General features: G+C 39.8%; 1 protein-coding gene across 1 annotated transcript in view; it reads left to right on the top strand.

Annotated features, from left to right (window-relative positions):
- The window catches only part of LOC122802587 (b(0,+)-type amino acid transporter 1-like), a 523,310-nt gene that overhangs the window by 93,791 nt on the left and 403,230 nt on the right, over positions 1-26,289 (top strand). Inside the window, exon 3 of the mRNA XM_044072305.1 lies at positions 14,462-14,591. Within this exon, the coding sequence (XP_043928240.1) occupies positions 14,462-14,591 (130 nt within the window). The remainder of the gene's footprint in view (positions 1-14,461; positions 14,592-26,289) is intronic.

Here is a 26,289-nt window from a genome sequence, read left to right as displayed (position 1 = left end):
AGTTACAACCAGAAACACATAATATCATGGCAGACAATAGTGAGATGAATCAAATGGCACCAAAACTAAGAGTGAAATGTATACTGGGATAATTTGTCTTGCTAAGTATGAATTATTTAGTACAATAGTATGGGTTTGTAATGATGGCATACCAGAGTGAGTGAGATGCTCATAAGGAACCATATGATAATATTTGGAATGAGAAGGACCTTAAGTACCCAGTGTGTAAAGCTGAAATCAAAGGCAACTCAGAAGTATCATATGTTGTAGTTTATATACTTTTGTCATTTCAAGCTAAATTAGAAATTATTTAGGATGGCATGAAATAGGGGACAATGGGACAGCAAATGCATGTAAGGGGTATGCACTGTTAGACGTATTATATAGTGTTATTAATTATGAAGTTTTCCGGGTTAACATGGTCTGTGATCTTTCCAGGCATAAGTGGGTTTTATGAGGCTGCACTGGAAATCTCATGGTGAGAAGATCACAGGTATACAAAATGTTTATATTTAAGATGCATAAGAGAAGAAATCTTATAAAGCTGCTTGTGTAATTTAGTTTGACTGTAATCATTATTCAATATTTTTTTTAAATGTGAGACTAAGAAGTTAATAAAAGTTTTTTTTTTTTTCTATTTTCTTGAGTCTTTTCCTCCACTGTCTGCTGATCACTTTCCTCGCCAGTTGTCCATTCCCCTTCATGGGAGCAAGGGCTGAACAGAAGGAGGCCATCATTCAGGCAGTCATCGGGGGGGTGGTTTGAGGGTGCTAACCTTTATGATACCCTATCTTTCCACACATGCCCACCTAAGCGGTGGTAGGCAGGTGTGCAATGTATTGATGATGCTGGTTGTCCGTTACTTCTATGAGGGATGTTACCAGCAAGCAGCACTGCCCCAAACTCTGAAGCATGGGAAATGGTTTCCTTGATCTTCACTAGGGAAATAACACTTTCCTATGGACTCTGCAAGAACACAGAATTGTCCCCTCCCTGTGTGAGAGGAGAACAGCCCATGCCCCTTCACTCTTCCCCCTCCCTGCCTGGGTCCTCCAGTGCCAAGGCTACTAATCAAACCCTGATCACCAGGATCACAGTCAGGTCTCCATCCCTCTGTACCACGGAGTCAAGCAGAAATGAATGAAAGGTATTACCTTAACACTTAAATAGTCACAAATAAAACTGCCACTCTTGTTTGCATTCTAACACATATGGATATTAGAATAAGTACATATCAGTAATAAGCTTCATTTATGGACACTAGCATAATTTTGAAAATGTTTGTAAACTTCATTTCTTGTATATTTTTGTTGCATTCTGGGGCACTTCTCCACTGCCTGCACAGATAACTGATATGCCTTGATGTTATTTCCATGTTAATAAAGTGGATAAATAAACAGACATAAAATACAAATTTCAAAACTTAAGTGCTGTGAGAGGAAAAGAAGACCATCATATAAAAGTTCACAGCCAGAGGAACAAACATGCTGTTGATAGTACATATATTGCTGACATGATTCCTAAGACACTAAGTTGTTTGCATAGTTTTATATAAAGCCATAACATGGACTGTTTCTTCTGTTCAGTATATATTTTGCTTAAAGATAACACCCTTCAGGATTAGCACTACTGTTAGGCAGAATTATAACATCTATTCATTTGATACTTTCTGAGTAATATGTGTGGTCAATAAAGTATTAACATTTACTTGAAGTGTAAGTTTATAAGTATATGTTGTCTTAACAGTCTTTGCACCCACAACTTAATATATGGAGGACAGAAAGGAGTAAGCTGCAAAAACAGATGTAGAATCAAAGAGTTAAAAGTTAATAAAAATAAAGTTATATTTAAGTTTATGTGCATATTTCTGTTTACTACAGCCAGCATGCTAGAATAGTCAACAGACAATTACCACTGTAACAGGGTACTTTAGTAAGTGTTTACAGGCCATTGATCATGAACAGGTGGCAGAAAGCATCCTAGGGAAAGTACAGCAATATAGCAATAACCCATGCCTGGGTGTGGGTAATGCTAAATTTACCCACGGTTGGCGTGGTTTGGTCCCGAGGCGGCCCGAGGACCAAACAAAGCCAACCGTGGTAAATTTAGCATTACCCACACCCAGAAGTGGTTATTGCTATTATATGACATTATTTAAGAAAAGAAACTATTACTTTTCTTAAATAATGGCATAGTATAATGCCTGTTTACTGCCCTTCCGTAGATGTCTGGCATCCGCGGCAGTTCTGATGTACTGCGCGCCTGCACAGTACATCAGAGCTGTGGGCAAAAGCAACGGAGAAAGCAAGATCTCCGTTGCTTTTTAGTGTTCGCTATGTTAAATGAGTTTAACATGGCGAGACATTAAAATAAAACGGACATCTCCGTTGCTTATTTTAAACTGTCTCGCTATGTTAAACTCATTTAACATAGCTAAAAAGCAACGGAGATCTTGCTTTCTCCGTTGCTTTGTTTTAAAACACTGTCTCGCTATGTTAAATGGGTTTAACATAGCAAGACAGCTTTAAAATAAGCAACGGAGATCTCCGTTGCTTATTTTAAAGCTGTCTCGCTATGTTAAACCCATTTAACATAGCGAGACAGTGTTTAAAAGCAGTTATACTAATGGAAAAAAGTCCGGACGACCGGACCTTTTTCCATTAGTATAACTCGATTTACAATGGGCACGCTGGCCAATCAGCATGCACGTTTTGGGGGGATCATGGTATAATAGTGTATATTGTTCTTTGTAGGCTTTGTTCTGCCTTCTATATAGGTAGCACAGGAAGAGATTTCCATATGAGGGTATATGAACATTTGTGTGCTGTTTGAAAAATGGCTGATGCAGTGCTTTGGCAAAACATGTTTTATGATCTCATAATAATATTGGTAAAAACATTCATTTTATGTTTTCAGCTATAGATCAGGATTGTAATTATTATGAGAGATTGGATGCCAAGGATGAAATGGACTAGAAAGACTACTGTTGGCAAATAAGATTGAATGCTTGCAGTTTTCCTGGCATCAGTGACAGACAGCATTATAAAATAGTGCTGAAAAGGAAAGGGTTAATTCATTGAGATGTAAATCATGTGACTAATGAAAGTTTATTTAAATGTTTTTAATTTTGGGAAAGGTTATCTGATGAAGTCCTATGTGTAGAATGAAAGCGCTTACCATACCAGTATTAAAAGCTTTATAGTCATTTGTGGTTTTATAAAATATAATAGTTAGGCAGTAGATCTACTGTAGACAGAGCAAATGAGCATTGTTACTGGATTACTATGGGAAGTTCAATGCAGAAAGGTAAACAATAGGCATACGTTATACTGAGCAGAGGTACTAGTTTTATAAGAGCAATACAGTAGGTGAGTAAGTTTTTCTGTACTCTTACTGTGACCAGTAAAACAGGGTATGACTAATCAATAGACATGCCATAATCAGTCTAACATATTTAGTGAAAGAATTCCTACTAGCAAAATAGTGAAGCAAGGCATACTATAGTCATACCAGTGACAACAAGATGGAGATTGTTTGCCAACAAACATCCCACAAACACCATTGGCACAGTGCAATGGATAGTGTAACTGGACAATACTGGCTGTATATGTGTGTGTGTGTGTGTGTGTGTGTGTGTGTGTGTGTGTGTGTGTGTGTGTGTGTGTGTGTGTGTGTGTATTTGTGTGTGTTGTGATGGAAAAATTCTCAACAAAGCAGAAAATACAGGTGCGTAAGAAGGAGTTGGTCTGAGCCCAGTTCAAGCTTGAGAGTAATCTCTTCTCAAGCTCATAGTCCTGCAAGGTAAAGAGCCAGGAATAAGCTGATATGACTTTTTTTTTTTTTTTTTTTTTTGCTAAATTTAAGGCTGTTAATTTAGACCAGACATGTAAGCTGCAAGAGCTCTCTGTTAGGGCGTCTTTGTTTTCTAATAGTGTAATTGGTTGAAGATTCACTGGATGCAAAACTACTGATCTGGCTTTTGTTTATCTTAAATTCAGATAGGTCCTGCAGGCAGTGACTGCTTCTGGCTAGGTCCAATCTGTGATTCTAGAGGAATGATTGGCTGAGGAGTAGTGGGTGAAGACATACTGGTAGTAGGAAGACAATTTAATCTACCTGTCTTCCGCTCAAGATTCATACATCTTTTGAATATTTCTGTTGAGAGAATGAATGGTTAGAGTTACATAACTTCCCCAAAAGATTTGCGGTTTGGGCTTTTTGCAAAGCCAATGAAAGAAGTCTGCATTGGCTTAAGGAGTGCAAGATATCCTAGGTCCCTCAGCTGCATAGTGGATAGGTCACATGAATTTGCATTCTCTCCATGTATGGCACAGCCTGGAGAGCAACATTGCTGTGGCTGTATTTACCTATTCATTTGTTCATTTGAATTCTAGATTCCAAGATAAGTAGTCATTTGGAAGAGTACCCTACAGTTTGTACAGTAGAGGTGGAGAGGCAGGCAAGTTGCAGATTGATTTTTTTAAGCAAGAGACAGAACCAACTTAGATTCTACATTTGAGAACATGTTTTGCATTAACATGCATTTTCTGATCAGTAAGAAACTGTGTGGCATTTCTAACTGTAGCCCTCAGTAGTCTAAGCCTGTGGTCTATATAGCATTAGCAGTAGGGGTTGAGAAGATGCAGGTACTTTTCCACAATGGGGTTTCACATTATAAATGTGCACAACACAGACAGTGGACTTTATGTTTTAGAGACATTGTGTGTATTAAATAATTTATTTTATTTTATTTTACATTTGTTGACTGGACTAGTCTAACTGGATATATGTCCATTTTCAGTAGAGGCCTGGGGAGAAAAGCTCCAAACATGAATAGTGACAATGTTAAACATATATAAAAAGGCATGTAAAATCACATAAAGTGAAAGCATTGGTAAAAAAATATAATACTCAGGTTATAAACTCTAAAAATATTACTCTAAAAATTATACTAAAAAAAATTATTAGAGTAAAAAAGGTTATACTAAATACAATAGTGGGTGAGAGTAAAACCCAATTAAGAGAGAAAGGCCTTTATGTTTTATAGAATTACTAAGAAGAAAAGAGTAGCACCTGGATTAGGTGGCACAGGATAGAGGAGTAGGGAAAGGAGTAAGAGAAGGAAGGGGGAAGGATAGAGGAGTAGGGAAAGGAGTAAGAGAAGGAAGGGGGGAAGGATAGAGGAGTAGGGAAAGGAGTAAGAGAAGGCAGGGGGGAAGGATAGAGGAGCAGGGAAAGGAGTAAGAGAAGGAAGGGGGAAGGATAGAGGAGTAGGGAAAGGAGTAAGAGATGGAAGGGGGAAGGATAGAGGAGTAGGGAAAGGAGTAAGAGAAGGAAGGGGGAAGGATAGAGGAGCAGGGAAAGGAGTAAGAGAAGGAAGGGGGGAAGGATAGAGGAGCAGGGAAAGGAGTAAGAGAAGGAAGGGGGAAGATACCAGTCTGGGTTAGCACATGGACAAAGCCAATGAGTTTTAAGATGTTCTTTGAGGTGTTTTTTAAATAGAGAAGTAGAAGATAAGATTGATATTTCAGAAGGAAGTTGATTCCAGTTTTTACCTGCTGTGTTAGAGAAAAGTGTGTCACCAGCTTTGTTGTTGGATTTAATTGTGGAAACTAGGAGCTTGTTAGCAGAGCGTAGTGTAGCAAGATTTTTATATGGTGTAATCAGATTAGAGAGGATAAGGGTGTTGTTAGGGTGGTATAGGATCTTTTGAGTGATATGTAATTGTTGACAGAGTATATGCTTTTCCAGTTCTAGCCATCCAAATTGTTTGAGGTTGAGACAGTGGTGAGTTTTGAAGGGGGAGCATGTAATGAATCTAGCTATGCTATTATAACAGGTGACAAGTTTGGAGAGGTTATTTTTTGATAGGTTAGTATATATAGCAGAGGCATAGAAAAGGGTAGAAATGAGGTGGGTTTGTGCAATAGTTTTCCTGGCAGAAGGGGTAAGGAAGAGTTTAATTCTACAGAGGGTACCGAGTTTTTTTGTTAATGGACTTTATGGTGGTGTTGATGTGGTCATCGAAGTTGAGACGATTATCAATTGTAACACCTAGTAGGCGGGTTGTAGAGTCTGGGGTTATGTTGGTAGCATTGTTAGATGTTACAGAGAAGGTGATTTATGAGTAGGGGTAAAAAGTAGTAGTTTTGTTTTTTGGGATTTAAGAGGAGACAGTGTTGCATAAACCAGTTTTCAACATTATGAAGAACAGTTTGGGTGAGAGACTGGAGAGAGTCTATGTTCTTGGCTGAACAAATTAAGGTGGAATCGTCTGCATATTGAATGCAGGTGGCTTGAGGAATATTTATGTGTAGATTGTTAATAAATAAGGAAAAAAGAAGGGGACCTAAGATAGAGCCTTGGGGTACCCCAATATTTACAGGAAGTAGTGAAGACAGATTGTTATCCCAAAGGACTGCTTGCTGTCTATTATCCAGATAAGACCTAAACCATTGTAATGCTTGTGGTTCAAGAGAAACGATCTTTAGTTTGTCTAAGAGTAAGTTATGGTTAACCATATCAAAGGCTTTTGACAGGTCAATAAATAGTGCAGAGGAAAAGGAGTTATTGTTGCGATTTTTATTTATAGAGTCTGTGAAGGATAGTTGGGCAGTTGTAGTGGTATGGAATGGTCTGAAGCCATGTTGGCAATTGGCTAGTTGGTTATTTTGTAGTAGGTAGTTAAGTAGTTGTTTGTGAATACATTTTTCCATAATTTTAGCTATTGGGGAGAGTAAGGCAATAGATCGAAAGTTAGACAGCTTAATAGAAGACCCTCCTTTATGTAGAGGGATGATGTGGGATACTTTCCATATGGATGGAATTTTGCCTTCTGAGATGGTTCTGTTAATAAGGATAGAGATGGGATAGTCTATAGCTTTTGCGGCAATTTGTAGGTATTCAGATGGGCAACGGTCAGCAGAAGGGGTACAAGGTTTCAGTTTTTGAAGTAGCTTACAGATGAGAGAAGTAGGTACAGGTTGTATTTGAAAGGTAGGTGATGTAGTCTTGGAGGAATTTAGTGGAGAAGCAGTAAAGGGAGGTAAAGAATTGGATAGGGTTTGAATGGCTTCTGTAAAGTAAGTGTTAAAGGCATCAGGGATCTGGTTGGATTTATTATGGTTAAAACCTACAGGGGCAGGGGTAGCAGAGTGACCTGGACGAAGAAGTTTGTTAATCCGTGAACAACATTTTTATGGAGTTTGTTGACTGGTTTGTTGGAGGTGAAGGTAGAAGTCTTTTTTGTCTTTGAGAATATCTTTCTTGGTGGCATTTCTTAACTGCTTAAAGTGGAGCTGATCTGATGGACATTTGGTAGCTCTCCATTTAGCCCAGATTTTATTTCTAAGGAGCATCTTTTGTCTAGTTTGTTTTGTGAGCCATGGGGCAGATTTGGATCTTATTCTAGTAGAATGAAGAGGTGCATGGTAATCTAGGATTTGAAGACATTTGGTGTTGAAATAGATAACTGCTTTGTCAAGTTCAAGATGGGTTAGTGGTGACCAGTCACATGCTTGCAGTTCATTTGGGAAGCTGTGTGGATTAAAGAATTTTTTTGAGTGGGAGGTTTCAAGATTATGAGTAGTTGGGATATGTACTTTTTGTCTAATAATGGAGGTAAGCATGTGGTCGCTGATATCGTTGGGAAGGGTTCTTGGAGTATAAGTTTCAGGGTGGCTATTAATAAGGATCCAGTCAAGAGTAGATTCCTTACTGGTGGGTTTGTGAATTCTAGTAGGAGTTGATATTAATTGTGAGAATCCAAACAGATTTATGTGGTTAGTAGGGTTAGGGGAGCTGCAGGAGGACCAGTCGATGTTAAAGTCACCCAGTATAATGGTCTCCTGGGGTAGTTGGGTAGAAAAATTGCTAAGTAAGTTTTCAAGAGTATTAGTATTGTTACCTGGGGGGAGATACATGCAGATTAGATAGATAGATTTGGTGTTATTGATTTGGAGTTTGGTAGTCAGGAGTTCGGCTTTGGTGTCAAATGAAGGATGCACATTGAAAGGGGAAATTTGGAGATTAGATTTATAGAGAATGGCTATACCTCCACCTTTTTTGGTTACACAGTCACATCTAAGGATATTATAGCCAGGAGGGCTAATTTCCTGGTCTAGTGTAGATTGTTTAGCCAAGTCTCTGTAAGGCATAGGCTATCAAATGAGTGCACATCAAGGAGTGCATGCAGGTGGGAAATTTTATTGTTGATACTTCTAATATTAAGGTGAGCTATCAGAAGGGAGTTAGGTGGTTTAGTTAATGAAGAAATCATAGGCACTGTTAAGTTGTTAAGGTTATTGGTATAGTCAGTATTGGGGCCTGGGTTTGGATGAATATCACCATCTAGGAGGGGGTGTTGCTGGGGATTTTTTAGGAATTTAAGGATTTTGAAGAAGTTATTAAACATTTTTTTGGAGGTGAAGTAATTAAAATGAGATGATCTATGATATTTTGATAGTATATAGTTAGAAGCACTGGTTATGTTACAGTGGTTAAGAGAGAAGATAAAGGAAGATGGTAATGTTTGTTGTAAGTGATGGTTTTGTTCTGGTAGAGAAAGATTTTCAAAGAGGATGAGTGAATAAGGTATGGTAAGAGTCAAGAGAGGCTATTATAGTAGTTAAGAGTAGTATGTTTTTGAAAATGGTTTTGAGTGAAGGGGCCATATTTATAGGACCTTATAAGTTAAGAATAGGTAGTATAAGTAGGAGAAGTAGAGAAAAGGAGAGAGTATTTTGAGAGATTGAGCTGGGTTAGAAATTATACAGAGAAGAAATTAGTGGAGGATGTAAAGGGGATGATAAGGGAATTAGTGTAGTAAAAGGTTAGGAAAGGTGAGGGAGTAGTTCAAAGAGAGTTAATTAGTACTAATTAGGAATGGAGGAGATAGGGGAGTGGTCTAGTGATGAGGAGGTTTATGATAGGCTGGGGAAAAAGGAGGGGGAGTGGCTAGTTAAGTGTAAGTGTATTTCTACTGGGGGTGGGTGGGAAATGGGGGTAGGGTAGGGGAGCGGAGTGAGCCCGCAGGGCGAACGGAGCAGGGCAGACCCAAGGAAGGTAAAAGTAGTAAGAAAAACAATCAGTAAGGTAGAAGGTAAGAACAGGGGAACGTAGGTAAAAAGGCAGAGGTTGTGAGTGTAAAGAAGGGGGAAAGAAAATGAGCGGGAACCAGGGGGACAGAGGGCTAAAAGGACTAGGAGTGGAAGAGAGGAGGGCAAGTTACAGGGTTAAAATAGACTATGGAAGAGAATAGTAAGGAGAAAAGATTTCCAAGAGTAGGAAGTTTAATTTGAGTGGTAAGAATATAAATTGAGGGAAATCAGAGTTGGTTAAAGACTGCCATCTAGTGGGCAAAGTCTGGAAGTACACAGTGAGGAGATCACAGAAGCTGGTTATAAGCAAAGAAAATAAAAGTATTGGAGAAGGGAGAGCTTTAAGGGGGGGTCACAGAATAGAGGGTGGGGCTAGAAGAGTTTAGAGTCAGGAACAGTGGAGTTTAACAAGAGTAGGCAGGGGGGTATGGCTGCTGGCAGATATGGCACTTTAACTAGTATAAGTATAGTGGACTAGTATATACAAATATTGTATAAAAAAATAAAGTGTGACATACAATGTTAATTTAATTGGTGTTCAGTCCAAGGGGTATTTTGATTACCCAGGTGAGGAAATACACAGGCAGGTTTAGGTAGGTGAATATTGTCGGTCTTTGTAGTCTAATAGGGCACAGCTGGGAGTGGACAGAGTAAGTTTAGGGAGTATGCACAGAATGTTAATTTAATTGGTGTTCAGTCCAAGGGGTATTTTGATTACCTAGGTGAGGAAATACACAGGCAGGTTTAGGTAGGTGAATATTGCTGGTCTTTGTAGTCCAATAGGGCACAGCCGGGAGTGGACAGAGTAAGTTTAGGGAGTATGCACAGAATGTTAATTTAATTGGTGTTCAGTCCAAGGGGTATTTTGATTACCCAGGTGAGGAAATACACAGGCAGGTTTAGGTACGTGAATATTGCTGGTCTTTGTAGTCCAATAGGGCACAGCTGGGAGTGGACAGAGTAAGTTTAGGTAGTATGCACAGAATGTTAATTTAATTGGTGTTCAGTCCAAGGGGTATTTTGATTACCCAGGTGAGGAAATACACAGGCAGGTTTAGGTAGGTGAATATTGCTGGTCTTTGTAGTCCAATAGGGCACAGCCGGGAGTGGACAGAGTAAGTTTAGGGAGTATGCACAGAATGTTAATTTAATTGGTGTTCAGTCCAAGGGATATTTTGATTACCCAGGTGAAGAAATACACAGGCAGGTTTAGGTAAGTGAACATTGCTGGTCTTTGTAGTCCAATAGGGCACAGCCGGGAGTGGACAGAGTAAGTTTAGGGAGTATGCACAGATTGAAAAACAGATTTAGATGCCAGTGATCGCTCAGCAGCCATGCACAGAGAGGGAGCAAATAAAAGGGGAATTACCAATATGTGCAACACTGTCATTGATATGGATAGTTTGGAGGGAGGGAATGACTATACTTTCTTAAGAACAATGTCTTGAAATAAAATACTGTAGTTGTGGTTTCCTTCATGTTCCTCACACTCAGGTATCAAGGTGGACACACAAATAGGCTGTCTTTTGGGTGTAGGGTATGGAGGTACCCTATATGTGAAATCATAGTTATTACGGGGTGAGTGGCAAAAAAATGATATGGTTTGTTGGTGGGTAGTGTATGCATGTGACCAACAGTAGCAAGTGCAAATATGTCACTATGTCTTTATGTTTTGATTGTCTTAATGTAAGACATCAGAAGTGCACAGAATGTGGCTACCATTTGGTGGGAGGGTGGGCAGTTAAAGTTTGAAAAGAAAGGCACTTACAGGATTGTATATGATTATTGATTAATTTTCTGAAGATGTATCCTTTTGTTCAAAGGCATTGTGACCATTTCTGCTGACTTTACAGTCAAGGCTGATGTACTCTATAAAAAATAGACACATTGTATTAAGCTCTGCATATACATGCCCATGCATAAAATGCTGAAGCAAGTTGCTGTGGTCACTGTTTCTTTCATGTAATGTACAATCAAACATTGGAGATGTGGATAAAAGGTTACTCACTTTTTGGATTGGAGTTGAAGTAATCTGTACATGAAAGCACTGACATAATGACTGACAAATAATGATATGGTTTATGGTGGGCAGGTGCAACTGTGTTTGAATGTCTAGCAGCATCAAAGCTGAGTTATGTCATTGTGACTTTTATGTTTCCACGTTTCCAAGCAGACATCAAAACTGTATTAGAATGCATGGGTGTGGGGGTGGGGGAGTGGGAGATGTATAACAGCAAAACTCAATTTTAATATTTTAATGGAATATTGATGCTTTTTATTAGAGGGACGGTATCTGATCAAAGAGTAGTGTGGCTATTATTTTTGAGAGGGCTTAATTTCACAGTCAAAGCTGGTGTACCCTCTCTGAAGGTGTACATTGCATGGGGTCAGTGTGCTTTGTACCCTCATATGTTATTACATGTTACTCAGCCTTTCTTTTTTTTTTTAGTCTAGGTTGTTTTAGGGGAACTGACAAATGCAAAGGAGCTGTGCTATCTTGTTATACGCAACCAATGTCAGGCAGTTTGTACCCTAAAAATCAGGTCTGAGATGCAGTCATTCAGCTTAGAATGCCATTTCCATGTGTTTTATATCTTGCAAGAGGTTTCTGAAAAATTGTATTGTAAATTGAATTAGGCAGACTGACATTTAATATAGCTATTAAAACCAGTGTTTCAGGGGGCTTTTGCATATAGCCTGGCACTATATGTGGTTTCTACAGTTCACAATGTTCTCCATTTTTCATTGTTAGTTCTGGATCAGCCCTTAATGGCTCTAAGAGCCAAGCCAGATCTCTGGCTCATATGTGACTTGACTCTTCTTCAAAAAACCAAGGCTTGCCCACCTCTAGCAGAAATAATGGGGGACAAAGGTCCAAAATATGGAACATTTTTACATATTACATTTAAAAAGTTAACAGAAAAAGAGGTTTTGCATCAACTCATGTTTCGTAAATAGCAAGATATATGAAACTTTAATGACTGGCATTAACATCTGACTGTAATCCTCAATGATTTACCAGAAAATATGTGTGTGTGTGTGTGTGTGTGTGTGTGTGTGTGTGTGTGTGTGTGTGTGTGTGTGTGTGTGTGTGGTATTGATTATTTACTAGGAATCGTTCTTCATTTTAGTTGACTTGCCAGACAAACTAAATTTATGTCATTCTCCACTGAGAAACTTTTAAAGTATTCAGTACCTTTCTGTACCACAAACCTTTAATCCAGAGAGCTTTTGTTTTGTTACAAAATTAGTGTTTCTCTAAATACAAATTGACTGCCTCCTGTGTGAATTTTCCTTTGCTTGCTGTTTAGAAAACACATCAGTATATGAGGTAAAATATAACATTTTTATATCAGACAATGGCATTAATTTCTTTTTAGGGTCACAGGGACACTGTAGCACCTAAACAAGCAACCACTGGGTGCAAGGCATTGAAACCTATTTTTTGGACAAGTCAGCTGGTCTGTTGGAAAAGGTACACATGCAAACACATGCACACACTACAAACATACTTAGCATCAGTTTAGGGAACATAGGTTCACCTTCTGGATATTTTTGAGTAGTGGGAAGAAACTGTTTACACTGCAAGAAAACCTAGATTGACACAAAAATGGACCTGTTTTGAATCATGCAGCTGCACTACACTTTTTCTTTCTTTCTTTCTTTCTTTCTTTCTTTCTTTCTTTCTTTCTTTCTTTCTTTCTTTCTTTCTTTCATCTTGATTGATTGATTAAAAACTAAACTCTATGGGCCAGATTCCAAAAGACTTGCTGACAGTGTAAATGACTTACTTCAGTAATATGCTTATACCAGAGGCTAGATTCCAAAATGTCTGCTCTCAGTGTAAGTGACTTTCTTCCAGTATAATACACTGTAGTTAGTCACTTACACTGAGCGGAATTCTTTTGGAATTGGGCCGTATATCTCCAAACATGGCAATGCTGTGTAAGTGGAGAAACAGAATCATGGGCTTTCATAGCACTGGGCCATGTTATACCAGCAGTGCTGATTTCCCACCTCACTGTTACAAAGTATAATCAGATGAAAGGCTGGTCATTCCTTAACATAAATACACCACAGAAAGGATTCCTGTGCCTTGTAAGTCGGATTTATTTTAAAAGTCATGATGCAGCGATCTTAAGGTTAGTTAAATAAATAATGGTGTGAAGCCCACATACAGACTGTTTTTTTTTTCGGATTTACCATGCAAGAAAATGCAATACAAGAACTCTAATTTCATGACTTTATCTAATATGATGCCTTCTTAAACTACATCTAAATAGATACTGTCCTCTTGTTTCAGTTTGAATTACACTGTCTTTAATATCAATCATAAATTAGCATTATCAGGAAAGCTGTTTCACAGTCTCATTACTGCTTGTATAACAAAGCATTCCTTTACATTGTCATCAAACAATATGACTCTGTTTTCATAGCTCAGTAGCAAATGCTACCACTGTAAAAGTTATACGTCTTATTTTCTCACTTTTATTGGCAAAACAGTTTCATATACTATGATTGTTTCTGAGCTTTGATTCCCAAATGTGCATGCATACTTCTGTTATTTAACAAGAAAATGTATGCTAAACAAGACAAAAATTAATAAAACATATAACCAGCATTTTGGTTTCACATAACTTGAATTTCAGAAAATAAAATTTCTGCATATTTGAAATGGACATTTTTCACTCCTCACTATGCCTTATTGGCTGTTAATGATAGTTGCAGTTTGCTCAAACATAAGGAGAATAGCCTTATACATTATTAGACCAACTGCATTATGTATCTGAAGGGAGCAATGATGCAGGGAGTAGCACTGATCTTCATAGCAATAGGATATCTGGTTCGATTCTTACCTGAAGTTCCTTTTTGTGGAGTCAACATGTCCTCCCTGTATGGTACAGTTTCCTTCCAACATTCACTAAGTGAAATGGTGGTCTCCAAATTACTCATAGGCATGTGTGTTGTATATGAGTGACAGTTTGCATTCTGCAGTAGATTGGAACTTGTCCAGCAAGGACTCTAAAGTCATGTTCCCACTGACATTTGGGTTAGGTTCTGATATCCTTGCGACTCTGTAAAGGAAAAAATGGGCTGCTGGAAAATAGTTGGATGAATTCATACAGTTTTATCAGTATTTGCTCATTTTGCCATGCTCAGAACTGCAGAAATGGAGTCATTCCTGAAAGTACCTCATAAGAGTTAATACACATCTTCAAAATGGAGTAACTGATACTGTGAATTGGACCACAATCTTTCTTTCACATACAGTAGTATTTCAAATGTGATTCTATTCCTTTGTGATGCAACCTGTAAGTTTTAGGTTTTTAACTCTTGTCGTATCTCTCTTTCTTTCACAACAGGAACAAAATTCTGGGAACTTGGATGTGGCTCATGCCGGTTGCAGTTGCAATGTCCACATTTGGAACTATTAATGGTTCCTTTTTCTGTACATCACGAGTATGTTATGTGGCTGCGAGGGAAGGACATCTGGTAAGCAAGCAAGTTATCGATTATATCTAGTATTGTCATCACTAGTTATTGATTATATTTAGTGTTGTCATCACTAGTTATTGATTATATTTAGGGTTTTCATCACTAGTTATTGATTATATTTAGTGTTGTCATCAATAGATATTGATTATATCTAGTGTTGTCATCACACTATATCTAGTATTGTCATCACTAGTTATTGATCACACCTAGTGCTTTCATCACTAGCTACTGGATTTGTTGGCACTGATTATTCACTTCCAGTTATTACTTCAGATATCTGAGTATAGCAGAGTCCCTACAGTAAAATCCTCTAGCAAATATAAATGTTACAATTTACGTTCACAGCATGATAAGGTTTATATTAGTGACTGGTTGAAGTATAACTGTATTTAAAAAAATGAACAATTTCATCAATATAAGTGTTATTATTTGGTTGCATTTAATAATGTGAACTGTGACCTGCAAATTTTTCAAACCAAGGATTTACTTGATTACATAGTTTTGTTTGGGCAAATAATATATTTGAGTATTCATTTTTATCTGAATTTAACAATTCATTTTTTTCTGAAAATGGTCTTCTGGCAAGGTTTTAGTCTCATTTTTATTAATAAATGTCAGCTCTTTGTGAGGATCTTTAATGGATAGTTATAGATTGTGTTAACATGAACATCTTCAAATAATAGTATTCCTAGTATATATGTACAATTAGGTACTGTAATACTTATCTATACAAAAATGGCAGTTCAACCATTTAAGTGATTATCCGAATAAGCCTAGTAGTTGATTTTGGTTATTATACAAGGACTGAGCAGTCTGATTATTCTCCAAAATCAAGAGAAATATTATCTTGATGTAGCAAGGTTCATACCTAAGAACTCACTCTAACAAAATTGTTATACTGAGAATCTTGCACATGAACTTTGCTGTTATAACTAAGAGAACCTTGCACTGCCACACAGATATGAGAAATAACCAACAGCTTAAAAAGCTGATATGTACCTTGCTCTGCTGCACAAACAGCAGCCAGATAGAATGTGCATGGTTTATCAGCCAACAGCTTTAAAATATGTTATCACTTCATGCTGCCAGCAGTAATAGAAATAGTAGCGTTGCAGTAGTAGTAGTGGTAGTACAGACACACGTACATATATACATACAAATATTTCAGGCACTAGCATTAATGCCCTTCTAGCCTGCCAATATGCCCAAACAATTGTTCCCATAATAACTGACCAGGCTGTTCCTAAAAATATCTAAACTATTGCTTGCTTTAATGTAATTTGGTAGTCTATTCCATGTATCAGCTGTTCTATCAGCAAACCAGTTAGTACACTTCTCATTCCTATAGAATCCTCTACATAGTTTGTCTGATGATTCTCTAGTACTTTTTGATAACCCTAAACATTCCCAGAAGTAGTTGTATCTTAATGCTAAATATACTTGAATAAAATCTCTTAAATATCTATATGAGACACTGTGCACTTTCAGATATTTTAATATTTCATAATAACCTAAATTTGCACATCCATGGATGCCCTTGGTATATTTCCGCTGTACTCTTTCCAGTTTACTCATGCCTGTTTTCTTATAAGGTTTCCATATTGTTATTCCATACTCAAGTTTGGGTCTACTGCAACTAACAATGACTTCATCATTTCTGATTTCCTAGACTTTATAAATCTTTTTATACAACCTGTAGTTTTATAATAATCATTAACCAATTGGTTGATATGATTAGAAAAACTCATAGCTGGATCCACCCATAAACCCAGGTCATTAAATGAGTCTACAGTTTCAATCACTGTGTGGTGTATTAAATATTCACCTTTCAGTTTATGTCTCCCAAATTGCATATGCTTAGTTTTTGAAGCATTTATAAGTAAATTATTCTCCTTTTCCCAAATAGTCAGTTTAGTCAAGTTCTTTTGCAGATATGCCCTCTTTGTAACACGTGTAATCAGTTTACCCAGTTTCAAGTAATCTACATACAGACTGTAGAACACCTCAGATAAAAAAAAGATAGATCTGAAATATACAATCTATATATATATATATATATATATATGTATGGGCGTAGCCCCATGGGGCACCCTGATTATAACTAAGGATGTCACCTGTCCAATTGTATGATACCTGACATGCAGCTATCCATCTTCTCAAGAGTGCATCAATATCTAATTGTTCTAATTTATTGATCAGTGTTTTGTGTACGACCCTATCGAATGCTGAAGTTATAAAAGCAGTTAGCAAGAAATAATAACTCCAAAACTAAACACCACTTTAATGGGAAAAAAATTAAATCACGAAACTTTAAGAAAACATTTTTATATTGCACTTACATTATGCATACATAAAATTATAGTAATACTATCACACTTCTAATTGTTTCAGTTTCAAAACAGAATTTATAGAGCAACATTTAGTCCAGGATAGTTCGTAGCATTCAAAATAAGTTGCCATTTCAGCTCCCAATTGTTCAAATGTTCTTCTATAATAACACCCCACTGATCTTTACCAACTTGTTGCATAACAATAAACTTAAACACATGCACAGGATATTCCTTTACGTGCTTAAATAAAGCATTCATACTTCTTTCTTTTTTAATGATCATCTGATGCTCATAATATTCTTTCTTTCTAGTTTTTTTTTTTTAAGTTTCATATACATGTTTTTATAATGTTTTTAAAGTTTCTAAATGTGGACCTTTTGTATGTATAATCTAACCCAGGGATTCATTAAGTAGTTTAAAATGTGCAGAAACAGTGTAGCCATTCCTACATGGATTATGGCCACCGAGCAATCCAGCAAACAGCTGATCTGACATGCACGAGCGTGCCTACACTGTTCCTGCATGGATACGTCTGCAAAATGCTAATTACCTCATTTGCTGGTGAAAACCATGCAAATGAGGTGAATTAGTAATTCACCAAGCAGCCAGGTATCCGTGCAGGAACAGTGTTATTTACAGAAATGTATTCAGTTACTAACCAAATACATTTCTGCAAATAACAAAATGGAGGCATGACAGCTTTCAAAAAGTATGTATTAGAGTGGTTAGGCATGCCAATGGCCAAATATGGCCATTGGCATGGAAAACCATTAATTTGTTATAAAAATCAAGCTTTTTTTGGCTGATCTCGGACATTTAAGCATAGGTGGCAGTGGAGCGCAAATGGAATTGGGCAGAAAATTAAAAATAATGTGAAAAACTCAATTTTAAGGGAAATCTGCATTTTTGCCATTGTACTATATGGCATGCAGAATGAAAACAATAGCAGTGAACAGTAGTTGTCAAGGGGAAAGGCTCTTTGTAAGTGCAGTAGCTACAGACTAAGGCAGTGGGGTATGCAAATGAGGGCAAATTTACTAAATCACAAAAATCTTCTAAGTCCCAAACTGCATCTAACCGTGTAGGTGCTCTAGCACAATGGTGTAACTAGGAAGGGCAACAGACATGAAAAGGGGAAGTGTAAGACATGTTGTAAGCACATTGGAGCCCTGAGGTACACAGATAAGCTTAGCTAAGCACAGCTGTATTGTCTTATTCCATGAAATGAGGAGTGTGCTCGTGCTCAGGGGAGGGCCATTTCTTACTGTTTACATCAGCTAAACAGGTTTGCATGGCATGCATTGGGTGTAAAACAAACAAAAAAAAAAGCAGGAAACAGCAGGACTGTTTACATTTGAGCACTGGGTTTGCGCAACACACCTCGGGGCTTAAAAGGGGAGGAAATGGGAAGAGGAAAAAGAAACAAAAAGGTAAAATAGCAGAATTAAAGCAATCAAGTACAAATAACATAGCTGGCAGGTGGAATGCGTCATAGTCAGCCAATCATACAGGCAGCATCTGCAGCACAACAGGATAATCTATGCATACACCTTACAGTTTGATTTTTCCCACAAACTCTGTACCATTGGTGTATACATGCGGGGGAATTTTAACTGGAAAAATGTTATGGGCTGCCATTGCTTTGATCCATCATTATGTGCTAGAGGCTCTGGGCGGAGAGGAGGATAATATTGACAACCACCACAGACCGAGGAGGAGGAGGAGAAGAGTGTTCAGACCCAGGGTAACCTACCAGGGGCTACATGATCTGGAGATAGTAGAGCACTACAGGGTGGACAGAGACATACTTCAACAAATCACTGAGCTGTGCCAGCCTCAACTCAGACCTAGAACCAACAGAGGGGAACCCATCCAGTGGATACCAAGGTATGTATAGCTTTAAGAATTCTAGCTACAAGTACTTTCCAAAGACCTTCTAGGGACATTATGGGGGTCTCACAGGCATCTGCATCCAGAGTAATCCACGAGTTCCTGGATGTCATGCTATCACATGCCGGTGAGCACATTTACTTCCCCAACACCCGTGAGGAGAGGACCACCAATATGCGTCTCTTCCACCATGTAGCAGAATACCCGAAGGTACTGGGTGCCATAGACTGCATGCACATCCACATCAAAGCACCACCCAGTGAACAGGGTAGGGTCTACAGAAATTGCAAGGGATTCCCCTCCATCAACTGCCAGGTCATGAGCAATGCCCAGGGCATTGTCATGAATGTGTGTGCTGGCAGCCCTGGAAGCTATCATGACTCCCACATCTGGCATTCATTACAGTTGTACCAGGCATTTGCCAGTGGGGACATCCCATATGGCCATCTGGCGGGGATGCTGGCTATGCACTGGAGCCGTGGATGATGACACCCATCAGAAATGCACATGCACCCACACAAGAATGCCATAATGAGGCACATGCACAAACCAGGATCATTATAGAGCATGTGTTTGGGATGCTCAAGTCATGGTTCCACTGCCTTGACATATCTGGTGGAGTCTTGAAATACTCTCCAGCCGCATTTGCACACATGTTCATAGTATGTGCCATGCTACACAATATGATCCTGTGGAAACAGCTGCAGCAGGAACAGCACAGGTAAGGGCCACAAAGCCCACCACCTTTGCCAAGGTCCCCACAGGCACAGAGAGACTCACAGGAAGAGGCCCCTGAGCCTGCTTTTGCAGGCAGACAGAGGGGTGCCCAGTATGCTCAGGCCTTGGCAAAGAGGCAACGCATAGCACAAACATTGACACTTTAGGGACCCTAAGGACTGACACCTCTCTCTGTCTCTCACACATAGTAAAATGAATGACACACACATTACATTACCTGTAACTTACCATATATAGGCAGTGTACTGTGTGCATCCAACATAGGCATCCCTCAAGCACCATCCTCACAATTGCCCCAAGCACAAGGTAAATCAATCTTCTTAACAATAAATGAATGGCTTAGTATGTTCTGCTAGCATATCTATGGTAATGATGCATGCATGCAAGGGAATGGGGTGGCCTACTGGGATAGCAGCACGCAACTAACAGCTATGAGCGACACCAGGAAATGTCTGGCCAAAACTGGCCCCCACACACTATGCAGTAGTACCCAAGGTGGCAAATCCTACAGCAATATATGTGTGGGGAAAACTAACTGGGGGGCATAGGTTACAAGCATGGATGTCAGGGTGGGGGTCCCATAACCACCCCTCACACCCACTAAGCAAGTCAGCTGTAGAAAACCACAGAGAAATGTCTGGTAAAGATGCACAAATGGTGACAATGTTGAATTAACCCCCTACAGATACACACAGTGATAACACAGCAGGACCTGCAATTGCAGTAAGGCTATGAAGGGTAAGAAGTCTGAAATTCAAATGTATGCCAGTATAATCTGACCTGGACTCTTTACTGATATGCATTTAGTCCCCAAGACAGAGCACAATAGTATGGTAAATAGAACCAAAATATAAAGCAAATGTGTACAGTTGACAGGTGTGCCCCCCCCCCATATACCCACACAAATGCAGTAACATGTATGTTTGCAGGGAAATAGCAGCATAGCACATATTTTCAGGGCTGTACCAATACACATGAAAACATGTTGCCTGTCCACAATATGCAGGGGTCAATGAGCTATGTGTATGTGTGGTTAATACTGTCTATATCTGGCCAGCACGTTCTCCTGGCAGTTGTCTTGTAGAGCCCTAGGTACAGTGTTGTCTTTGACAGGGCCATGTGCATTTAACTGCAGTGCCAACTGTTATGCATGTCATTGACACCCACTGCTCTGCCACTGACATTTCTGCAAGTCACAGTGCTATGTGGAATATGCTACACATATTAATAACATCTTGAAGTATGTGTAGCAGAGGTGCCAAGGCCTTTATGAATATAAGTGCTCTGTGGTACTGTTGTCAGAGGTCATTCTCAATAATCCTTTTTACTTAGGTTTGCTTTTACATATAATGGACATGCCTGCATAATTGAATGCACTCTGTACCCACACCAAAACTCCCAACCTCTAACAGCAAGATGTCTGGACAAGGGCAAAAATAAAAGTGGAACAAAGGCACAATGATAGGCATGTGTTGTAAATATTGCCCTTACATATTGAGAAAGTTGGTAGGGTGAGGGTTTGCAGTAGTGGGAATTGTCTGAAGGTTATGTACTCTGAAACAGTAATGTCTGTATTATTTTGTAGATCACACTTCAATTATATGTAACTAACTTCCCATAAAAACACAAGTTTACATAGAAAGGATGATACCTCTAGCCAAACACCTGGATAACATGCGAAAACATGTACAGGTGATAGGTAGGCCCACACAAGGATATGACATCTCAGGTTGGAAAGATACCACACAAGCAGGAGATCTCCAGCCAGTATATCACCATGTTGCTGGACTGTTTACACAGCCGTGTGTCATTACTAAACTGGCTGTAGCTACACCTCACAAATGGCCTTGTTGGTCAACAATTTACATAGCTGCACTCATAATATTGGTCTATGCATCATACAACTAGTATTCCTCTGGTAAAGCACTGTGATGATCTGAGGATGTCTGGCACTAGGTAATGACACAATACATTGCAGTTTCAGAATACAGATATGTCAGAAAATGCCTGCTAAACAAAACAAGTACACTGAGGAAAGTTCTGTGTACTCCTGAGAGGTATGGCTGTACAGACAAAAACCTGGACTGGAGTACACCTTTCTCTGGAATGAAGTCCCACTATAACTATAGAAGGTCACACTGGGCATGCTGCTACACTTAGAGAATCACATGGCATGTTGGAACCCACATCGGCATATATGACTGTATTGTGTATATATGTCTGTGCATATGGACAGCTATGTATACCTCAACTGTCCCCACATGCACACATCAGTCAGGATTACCCTCAGCTAGCTGTAGGTGGCTCATATGTGATATATGTGCATCTGTCGCATGAGACACACACACACACACACACACACATATATATATATATATATATATATATATATATATATATATATATATATGAGAAACAGATAACATATGTCAAACATACACACACATAGATGTGGGGAGCTGAGAGACAAACAGTGATACAGAGAGAGATACAGGGGGACACAAACAGAGTGAGTCACATACATGGATACCCTGAATAGCATACAGTGATGTCCTACTGTGGACAGTGGCATACCAGTTGTAAACAGTTGCATGTGCCAGCATAAAACGTGAGCTCCATTGTGTAACAGTACTGAGGTTGGGTTTATAATATCACATTACCTGCCTGTGTGTGTTTGTGTGTGTCTGTAGGTCTAAGTATTAGGAGACTCTTCCTACTCAGTACACTTCACATTGCCCTACTTCACAAGATCTGCTGCTTTCATTCACCTTAGAAGTACCATTGGACAAGGATCGCCCCTATAAGCTCTGTAGTGCACACTATAGTATGAATAATTAGGTAGGGGCTCTAATCTCCATACTGGCAACTGTGTGTGTGTGTGTGTGTGTGTGTGTGTGTGTGTGTGTGTGTGTGTGTGTGTGTGTGTGTGTGTGTGTGTGTGTGCATGTGTGTGTGACAGTTGTGTATGCAAGAGTGAGGGAGCATGTGTTTGTTTGTAGGTGAAACACTTTTAGGCCATTCCCATCCACAACACTTCCCAGTGCCCCACTTTATCAGTCCTGCTGATGTCATTCCCCTTATCAGCACCTTTGGGAAGTTGTCAGCCCAGTAAGCTCTATAGTGTGTGTGATAGCTACGCAACAGTATAATACAAATTACTGGCAAGACAGGGGTTCTAATCTCAGATCTGGCAAGTGTGTGTGTGTGTGTGTGTGTGTGTGTGTGTGTGTGTGTGTGTGTGTGTGTGTGTGTGTGTGTGCGCGCGTGTGTGTGTGTGTGTGTGTGTGTGTGTGTATGTTTGGAAGAAGATGCATTTTGATAAGTCTTCGACCCACTGCCCTACTTTATCACTCTTGCTGATGTCATTTCCCTTATCAGCACCTTTGGCCAGTTATTAGCCTAGTAAGTTCCGTAGTGTGTGTGATAACTGCATAACACTGTAGTACAAATCACTAGCTAGACAGAGTTGCTAATCTCAGATCTGGCAAATGAGTGTGTGTGTATGTTTGTATGAAGAAGTATTTTGATAAGTTTCCCAACCACTGGCCTACTTCATCACTCCTGCTGATGTCATTCTCCTTAGCACCTTTGGCCAGTTGTAAGCCCAGTAGGCTCTGTAGCATGTGCAATAACTGTATAACAGTATAGTACAAATAACTAGACAGGCAGGGGTTCTACTCTCAGATTTGGAAAATGTGTGTGTGTATGTTTGTAGGAAGAAGTATTTTAATAAGTTTCCCACCCACTGGCCTACTTTATCAGTCATGCTGATATCACTCCCCCTTACAAGTTCATAGGTGTGTACTAGGCTAATGGCCCTGGAGCTGTTACAAGCCTGGCCCATAGAAGTGCCCTGCCATTGAACCACCTGATGTTAGTTCCCAGTGCCTCCATCAAGTAGATCCACTGGAGTGATCCCTGGGGTGAACTTTCTATTACCCATCCACTCATCAATGTCTCTCTGGAACAGGGTCATCTAGGTGCTTTGCTTGACATGTATTGGAAGTTTATTCCAGGACATGTGCAGTCTCTGGGCGAGGAACCTGTCCCTCCATCATGTTGTATTGATTGTGGTAATGATATCGACATCCCTGCAGTGTGTGGTGCAGAGGGATTGGAATGTCTTGATGTAGCATTTGTTAAAGAGTTGTGTCAGACATGGTTTTGCAAGTCAAGCAGAGATCGCCTCTAAGTAGGTTCTATGACACAGAGAATATCTGGAGTCTTTTGAATATGTCTGTGTAGGACATGTGTTAAATGCCTATGATCCTCTTTGTGAGGTACTTCTGTGGCCTCTCCAGCTGTTGCAGGTGTCTAGGGTGGTACATGCCAAATGGGCCATTATGCTTGATGATTGGTCTAATGAGGGAAGGGTACACAGAGATGATGACCTCTTCCTTCCTGGATGCAAAACCCTTGATAATGAGATGTGCCACATAGAAGGATTTTCTGACCACAATGGCAATGTGGTGGTTAAAGGAGAAGTTGCTGTCAACCTGTGTCCCCAGATCTCTTATAATCCTTACAGTGTTCAGTAGGCTCCCATCGATGTGGTACTTAGTGGGAACCGAGTTTGTACCAAAGGGGCTAATGATGCATTTTGTGGTTTAAGCTTCAGGCCATGGTTTACACACCAATCAGTGGGCTCAGTGAGGACTTTCTGTAGGATGTCTGCATCACTTATGGAGTCAATGATGGCTGGCGGCTTGCAGTTGTCTATGAACTTAGTCAGCCAGAGTTCCTTTCTGTTGGCCTGGACTCCTGAGAAGTCGATGATGAACAGGAGAGTACCTAGGAGTGATCCCTGCAGGACTCCACTCATGACTGGTTGGCAGTCTGACTTGGAGCTCACTACTTTCACACTATGTGTTCTATCTGTGAGCCATTTTGCAACTCCCTAGTGATATAGTGGTCTATGCCTAGTTTGGTGGGTTCATCAATAATTCCTGACTGATGAATGGTATTATGAGCCTGGGCCAGATTGATGTAGGCTGTATGCAGTGCATTACTGTCATACAAACCCTGGTGACTGACTCAAAGAAGTCAACTAGGTTGAGCAGGCATGATCTCCCATCCACAAAGCCAAACTTTATGGGGTCCAGAGTTAGGAGATTACCTATATGTTTGGCAATCAGGTCCCTGATGATGTGCTTCATAGCTGCACATATCAGACTTGTCAGGCTAATGGGCTGACAATTCCCAGGGTCTGTAGTTGCTACAGCTTTATGGAGAGGGATGACTGTAGTAGTGCACCATTTGGGAGGGACAAAGCCTGAGGTGAGGCTGTGACTGAACAGGGCACACAGATGTGGTGCCAGGTATTTTTGTAGTTCATGTAGAACACAGCCAGGGATAATTTTGGGTCCCGTGGAAGCTGTATTCTTGCCTGTGGACAATGCAGGTGTAACCTGGGTGGCAGTAATCCTTAGGTACCTGGCATTCGTCTGGCATTCTAATTGTTTCCCTAGGGGAGAGAGAGGTGTATCACTGGCACAGAATGTGTTGGCAAGAATCTTGGCTATAACTGTTAGTTCGGTATAGGAGGTAGCATTGCGTAGTAACTCAGAGCACTTCTGGGTATTGCCGTGGAGGTTCTTCATATAACTACCAAAGGCTTTGTGATTGTTGTCAGTGTCTGCTGCAATTATGCCATCATAGCTGGCATTAGATGATTTCATGAGGGATATCAAGTTGTTGTTGAGGCTAATAAGCGAGCTTTACCAGTCTTGGCACTCCACCTTTTTCTGCAACAGTTTATTCCTTCTGTTGTACAGATTATTAATGGCAGGGGCCACCAAATTGGCCTCCAGTGTTTGGAAGAGAGTGTCATGGTTCTGTTGGGCATGGCTAGTTCCATGCATTGATGTACATGTTTGTACAGTGCATTTCTGTATGATTCATCAGTCATGCAGGTATTTTCCAGTGGCATGGGTGCTGTAAAGTTAGCCACCTCTGTTTTTAGGAGTCCAAAGTCAACTTCAGAGAAGTTTTTTAAGGTGGTTACCTTGGCGGGGGCTGTGAGTGAGCTGTAGATTTCCATGGTGATGACTTTATGGTTGGATCTGACCAGGTAGGGATTGACTACTGTTGTCAAGCAACGGTCCCATATGTTAGTAATCAACACAGGTCAAGAATGTTGCTTCCTCTACTGGGTGTCAGAATGAGCTGGTCCAGGGCATTGGAAATGATGAATTCCAGGAAGCATTGGGCCAGTGTATTGGTGCTTGAGGTATCATTCCCAGTTGATGGAGGAGTAGTTGAAGTCTCCTAGTATGAGAGTGCTGGGTTGGACCTTGATAGATTCCAGGGTATTGAGGAATGTGGATTGAGAGTCTAGGGACATGGATGGGGACTTATAGCAGGCTATGACCTGGATTGCACTATTACCCAATGTCAGTTGTACCTGAAGTATCTCAGATCCATTATTCTGGGACACTTGTCTGGAGGTGTGCATATCCTTTATTAATATGGAGACACCACTGACTTTGGAGCTGTGATCCATGTTTTGGGGCTGACAGGTGTGGAATGAGTTATAGCCTGGTAGTGCAGGGTTGCTGTCTGCTGCTGTAAACCAGGTCTCCATTACAGCATAAATGTCAATGTTCTCCATTTTGAGGAGTGCTTCGAGTGGCTGTATCTTGAGATATAGATGTCTAGTGTTGAGCAGCATGACCCTCAGATTGCATATACGTATAGCTGTTACAGTGGTAATTTGATTTGGAACACTGCCTAAAAAG

This window comes from Protopterus annectens, chromosome 1.part0, assembly GCF_019279795.1.
Source record: "Protopterus annectens isolate FY-2018-M chromosome 1.part0, PAN1.0, whole genome shotgun sequence".
NCBI classification, from domain to species: Eukaryota; Metazoa; Chordata; order Ceratodontiformes; family Protopteridae; genus Protopterus; species Protopterus annectens.
This window is presented reverse-complemented; position numbering and strand designations above follow the sequence as displayed.